The sequence below is a fragment of the Balaenoptera musculus genome, chromosome 20, assembly GCF_009873245.2.
Source record: "Balaenoptera musculus isolate JJ_BM4_2016_0621 chromosome 20, mBalMus1.pri.v3, whole genome shotgun sequence".
Lineage (NCBI taxonomy): Eukaryota > Metazoa > Chordata > Mammalia > Artiodactyla > Balaenopteridae > Balaenoptera > Balaenoptera musculus.
In genome coordinates this window covers 12,018,725-12,025,015 of record NC_045804.1, presented here as the reverse complement: position 1 = coordinate 12,025,015, position 6,291 = coordinate 12,018,725, and the positions used below count along the sequence as shown (strand labels likewise).

Here is a 6,291-nt window from a genome sequence, read left to right as displayed (position 1 = left end):
CCACCCACCCCGCCCCCGCGCCGGCCCGCTCATAGTCTCGCTCGCTGATTCTCGGGCGCGCGGGGGCGGCGCGGGCGGGGCGGTTGGGGGCGGTGCGGGTGGGGGGCGGGACCGGGCGCGGGGCCCCACGTGCCCCTGCCGGGCGGGCCAATGGGCGCCCGGCGTTCGGAAAGATCGCCATATATGGACATGTTCTGGGGCCGCGCGCGCCGCCGGCCCGCGCGCGCGCCCCGCTCCGCTTAAATACGGGCGGGGAAGGCCGTGGTCGATCTCACTCGCTGCAGCCGGCTCGCGCTCCGTGTCTTCTCGTCGCTCGTCTGCTCGTTCCTCCGCGTCCTACGGCCGCTTCCTCCGCCGGTAAGTGACCAGGCCTGCGTGGCCTGGCCCGGTATCCGGGACCCCGCGCCCTTCCGCAGGCTCGCTTCTCGCTCCTGGCTCCAGAGGCCCGGCCGCGCCGACGCCGGGAACAAAGGGTGGCCGGGCGGGGTGGGGTGGGTGAGCTGGGACGCGCCCCGGCGGGTCCATGGAGGGTTCAGTGGGGGTGCTGCCGGCGGAGGGGGCAGGGCGGGGCCGGGCCCGGGCCGCAGCACTGAGAGCCCCCCGGCCGTGTCTCCGCGGAACGACGCTGCTGGGGGCGTTACATAAAAGGCGGACCCGGTTGTAGACGGTTACTGTGCTGCCGGGGCGGCGGGTCGTGGGGGAGGCGGAACGTCTCGCGGCGAGGGCCTTTGTGCAGGGGCCGTTCCTGGGCTCCAGGGCGCGCCTGAGTTGGTTGCATTTTTGAGTAGATCGCAATGGAAGAAGAAATCGCCGCGCTCGTCATCGACAATGGCTCTGGCATGTGCAAAGCGGGCTTTGCTGGGGATGACGCTCCCCGGGCCGTCTTCCCGTCCATCGTTGGGCGTCCCCGACACCAGGGCGTCATGGTGGGCATGGGGCAGAAGGACAGCTACGTGGGCGACGAGGCCCAGAGCAAGCGTGGCATCCTGACTCTCAAGTATCCCATTGAGCATGGCATCGTCACCAATTGGGACGACATGGAGAAGATCTGGCACCACACTTTCTATAACGAGCTGCGTGTGGCCCCCGAGGAGCACCCCGTGCTGCTGACGGAGGCCCCCCTGAACCCCAAGGCCAACCGTGAGAAGATGACCCAGGTAAGCGCGGCTGGGTCGATTGGGCTGTTCCATTTGTTTCACAAGTCATTTCATGCTCAGTTTTGTTTTTTGAAATTCAAGTTTTTCTTTCACTATTTTCAGGGTTCTGTTCTTCTCCTGGCATTTCCTCCCTGAAGTCTCAAGGTTTCTTGTTTGTGTTTCTGCTTGCTTCTTTTTCTTTTCTTCACACATCACATTTGTGGCATGCTGGCATGGTGTGTGAGCATGGGGTGGCCCTGGGCCCCTTCCTTTGACTAAGAAGGTGTTGCCTCTTGCAGATCATGTTCGAGACTTTCAACACTCCGGCCATGTACGTGGCCATCCAGGCTGTGCTGTCCCTGTACGCTTCTGGCCGCACCACTGGTATAGTCATGGACTCTGGGGATGGGGTCACCCACACGGTGCCCATCTACGAGGGGTATGCCCTCCCCCACGCCATCTTGCGTCTGGACCTGGCTGGCCGGGACCTGACAGACTACCTCATGAAGATCCTCACGGAGCGTGGTTACAGCTTCACCACCACAGCCGAGCGGGAAATCGTGCGTGATATCAAGGAGAAGCTCTGCTACGTTGCCCTGGACTTCGAGCAGGAGATGGCCACCGCCGCGTCCTCTTCATCCTTGGAGAAGAGCTATGAGCTGCCTGATGGTCAGGTGATCACCATCGGCAACGAGCGGTTCCGGTGTCCAGAGGCGCTCTTCCAGCCCTCCTTCTTGGGTAGGTGTCAGGCAGGCAGCATGACCTCCGTCTGAGGCTGTTGAGAGCCGAGGTGCCTTTCACCTTGAACGTGACCGCTGAGAGTGAGCTTTGTCTCTTAGGTATGGAGTCCTGTGGCATCCACGAGACTACCTTCAACTCTATCATGAAGTGTGATGTCGACATCCGGAAGGACCTCTATGCCAACACAGTGCTGTCTGGTGGGACCACCATGTATCCCGGCATTGCTGACAGGATGCAGAAGGAGATCACGGCTCTGGCCCCCAGCACAATGAAGATCAAGGTGAGTCAGAGGTGGTTGTGGGCTTGGGCCTGGAGGCCTTGCTGGGAAGACAGTGCCGCTGACTAAAACCACGTTCTTGTTTTTCCAGATTATCGCTCCTCCCGAGCGCAAGTACTCGGTGTGGATCGGGGGCTCCATCCTGGCCTCGCTGTCCACCTTCCAGCAGATGTGGATCAGCAAGCAGGAGTACGACGAGTCGGGCCCCTCCATCGTCCACCGCAAATGCTTCTAAATGGACTGCGAGCAGATGCGTAGCATTTGCTGCATGAGTTAATTCAGAAGTATAAATTTGCCTTGGCAAACGTATACACCTCATGCTAGCCTCATGAAACTGGAATAAGCCTTTGAAAAGAAAATTGTCCTAGAAGCTTGTATCTGATATCAGCACTGGATTGTAGAACTTGTTGCTGATTTTGACCTTGTATTCAAGTTAACTCTTCCCTTGGTATATGTTTAATACCCTGTGCATATCTTTGATTTAAACCCCTAGTTACACGCGGCTCCGTCACTTTGTGGCTGAGGTGAGAACACGTTTATGGAAGAGAAATCCAATGGCTTGATGAGAATCTGGGAGACCACGAGTCTCTCGATCTGTGCAGGGTATTAATGTGTCAGAGCTGCCTATTCCAGGATTTCTCTAGAGGCTGGCAGGAGTCCTGAACCAGTTGTCATTTCTGTTTTGCCGGTCTTACGGGGTTGGGAAGGTCTGAGCCTTAGGACTTGCTTTCCTTTCTTACCGAAGTTTTCCCGCCAGAACACCGTGGGTTGTTACTTACCTTGAGTTGGAAAACAGTTTGCATTCACACCTGTAAATTTATTCATTCTTTTAATTTATGTAAGGTTTTTGTACGCAATTCTCAATTCTCTAAGAGATGACAACAGATTTTGGTTTTCTACTGTCATGTGAGAACATTAGGCCCCAGCAATGCGTCATTGTGAGGAAATAAAAGTGCTGCAGTAAACTGATCAGTGTTTCCTGTTTTGGGGAATGGAAGGTTGGGTGAGGGTGGAACAACCTCGGCTCAGATTAGGCAACAGTTTGGTTTCTCCCAAACCAGAGGTGAACAATTGGTCCTAATGAGCATCTCGTCACAGCTGGAGGAATCTGCCTCACCTTGTGGGCTTCTAGGGAAAGGAGAACCTGTCCGGGATTGGCCCCCAAGCTGGTGGAAGGAGGGGTCTTTTTGTACTTGGTGTCCTCAATTTAGCGTGAGGCTGTGCTGCCATAGAAGCACTTGGGGCACGAAGGGCTTGGCTTTCTCTACACACAGGTAGTGGTGGGCTGGGACTTGTTCTTTGGTCAGCATATCAAAGTGGAACAACTGGGGGGTTAATAAAATAGAGCCTGACTGTTGAGCCATGGAACCTGCGATCTGATGAAAGAAGTGTCACCTGGTGACATGAACATGACTCGCAGGCTCTGAGCTCCTTGACGGCTTCTGCCCCAAAACTTTCTGTAATGGCAGGCAGAGTCTTCCGCAGGTATTTCAGATTTTCAAACAATTCTTTGCAGGTTGGGTCAGAAAGGTAAGCTTTCTTCGCTAGATTGAAAAAGGTTAAGGGTTTGGAAGAGCATGTTTTTGAAATCTGGAGATTTCATGCCTTTGCTGTTGGGAAGCAGGTTTCACCAGTGGGGGCTGGTGGTGCTTTCTAGCTTAGCCTCCAGATGGTTGGGGAGAGGGCTTCAGGGTCCAGGGGAGGGAGGCCATGTTAGGCTGGGCTGGATTGGGAGTAAGGGGCCCCAAGAACATACAACTGAGGGAGATGTGGAGTCTCTCCTTTGGGGGCAGAAGGTGGACCCTGCCAATCTCACACCTCCATCTGCTTTGCTGCTGTTCCCTTGCTCATAGCCTCCCTGTGACCACCTGTGGAACGCACAAGAGTGACAGGTCAGAAATTACTATTTTGCCCTGGGCAGCATTCCGCTTTCAGTCAGGACTAGAAAATCTGATTTGAAGCATGAGCAGATTCAGGGAACAGGATAGACTGGACTGAGGAGAGCCGGGGAGGACAACACCTTTAGGAACTGGGAGGAAAAAGGTGGCTGCCTGGGTGGCCACGATCCCAGCTCCATCCACTCTTGCATTGGGCCCGGTGGGCAAGGCCCTCTACTCCGGGCCTCCGTCCCCTCCGTCCCCTCTGCAAACTGGAGGGCGGTGCCTGCTCCACACGGAGGCCAGGACACCCTCCCTGTGCGTGGAAGGGGCATGTCAGCCCACCCTCCTGCTCCTGGGGGGTATAGCAGAATTTCGGCAGCACAGAAGACACTGGCCATTCTTAGTGGTGCTCTGGGGACAGTAACCGGATGTCAAACCCAATCAGTGTACCCACTGGATGACGGCCGTTGCCTGGCCGAGCCTATTGGAGAGCTTGGTACGCTGCCATCCATCAAAAGACACTTCAAAAAAAAAGAGACTTCACTGCCAAAGGGAGGCCCTCACGGTGACCTCTCCCCTCGGGCCCCTCCTCCGGCCCCTGTGGAAAATCTCACCTTTTGTCAGCATCGTTTCTCTGGGTAGCTCTGTGTACTGAATGCACGAAAATGCTAGGCTTTGCAAAGGAGAGGGAGCTTGAGGAAAAGATTGACTGTAGCCACCATGACTTTCGACACGGAATCTACTCAAACCAAAGCAAGATGTGGCCAGCTCTGCCTACTTCTACAGAAAGAGAAAGGAGCTCTTCATGGGAGGACATCATCAACAGGCACTTGGGATGTAACAGCCTCAAAGTGGAAAATGGGGTTAATCTCCAGACCATGGAAGGACTGGAGATCTGCAAGGAAAAGTTGGGAGAACGTGTAGGCAAATGAGAGAAAAGCATTCAAATGGGCCACTTAGGGAAGATGAAACCTCAAAGGCTGATTGTCTTAATGTTAATCAGCTTAATGAATGGAAGCTTCTGGAAGGGCTGCCTCAGAGAAATGTCTCATATCCTGGGGGACTCCATGATGTGAACCCTCGAGAGGCCCCCTTCCCCAGGGCCCCCAGGTGTCCTGATGCTGAGACAAGTGGAGGATGCCCTGAGTGGAACAGGAAGCTCGTGGGTGCCTCCTTCCTGCAGTGCAAGGAGCCTGTCCGCATGTCCAGCGGACGGTCAGCAACCACTCCAACTCAAAGTTACCATACCCTGGCAAGAGGTGGACGTTGTGTTTATTGGATGCAATTTCAAGTTCAAGGCCCTTTCATCCCAAATGGTCAGTGTTTGAGTAGAGGCCAGAAACCGTTTCAAGGAGGGAGTTCAAGGATTCACATTAGAAAGGCTGGTCTCTGGTGACCGAGAGATTGTGGCTTCCCAGGACCCTTTCCTGGTTAGAGGTCCCAAACATCAGACCTGGAGAGCTCCCCATGGGGTGTTCCCCCTGAGAAGTACATGAGCCGCCACTGCTGGGCCTGTGTGCTGCACACAGAGCCCCACATGGTCCCCCACAGCTGTGCCGGCCTGCACTGTCAACCCCCAATGACCAGTGGCCATCCAGATGTTCTCTCCTGCAGGAAGCTCCCCCTCCCCTTTCAGCTCCCTGCTAGGGCCATGAGGGTGCCCTCCAGGGGGGCCTGCCTCAGTGCATGGTTCTCAGGCGTCCTCTAACACTTGCAAGAGGCTGCCCCTCTCTGGTGGCCGTTCCACTTCCCGCCCCATTGATGGCGAGTTTGACCCTGGATACGTAGACAATGAAATAGGAGTGAAGGGGCTGTAGGAGCCAGTGTGGGAGCCAGCCTGCTCTCTTTTCCCTCTGCTCTGGGACCACAGTGTTCCAGAGAAGGGCTTCTCCATCAGCCTGGAGGCCTGAGAGATGCCATCAGAGCCAACATGGTCAGACATACAGCCTGAGCAAGAAAGAAATCCTTACTGCTGTAAGTTGATGAGATTGTAGAGTCACTTGTTATGCAGCATAATCAAGCCTCACCTGCTTGATACAGCATCATCGTATATATGAGTGGCAACCCCTAGAGTTGTGCAGTGCACCACCTGTGCAGCTGTCCATGGTATCCCTGCACAGCCCAGCCTTGCTCCCTGGTGCACCTATCCCACCACTTCAATGCCTGTGTTATTTGTCTCCCTCCCTGGTCTGTAAATTTTTTTAGTTTTCTTTTTTTTTTAATTGTAAATATATACATAACATAAAATTTATCCTTT

General features: G+C 55.0%; 1 protein-coding gene across 1 annotated transcript; it reads left to right on the top strand.

Annotated features, from left to right (window-relative positions):
- The first annotated feature begins 236 nt into the window (after positions 1 to 236).
- On the top strand, positions 237 to 3,123 carry ACTG1 (actin gamma 1). The gene is made up of 5 exons (XM_036835737.1): positions 237 to 357; positions 789 to 1,157; positions 1,436 to 1,874; positions 1,976 to 2,157; positions 2,246 to 3,123. The coding sequence occupies exons 2-5, from the start codon at positions 795 to 797 to the stop codon at positions 2,387 to 2,389; spliced, it is 1,128 nt and encodes a 375-aa protein (XP_036691632.1). The 5' UTR covers positions 237 to 357; positions 789 to 794; the 3' UTR covers positions 2,390 to 3,123.
- The last annotated feature ends 3,168 nt before the right edge of the window (positions 3,124 to 6,291 follow it).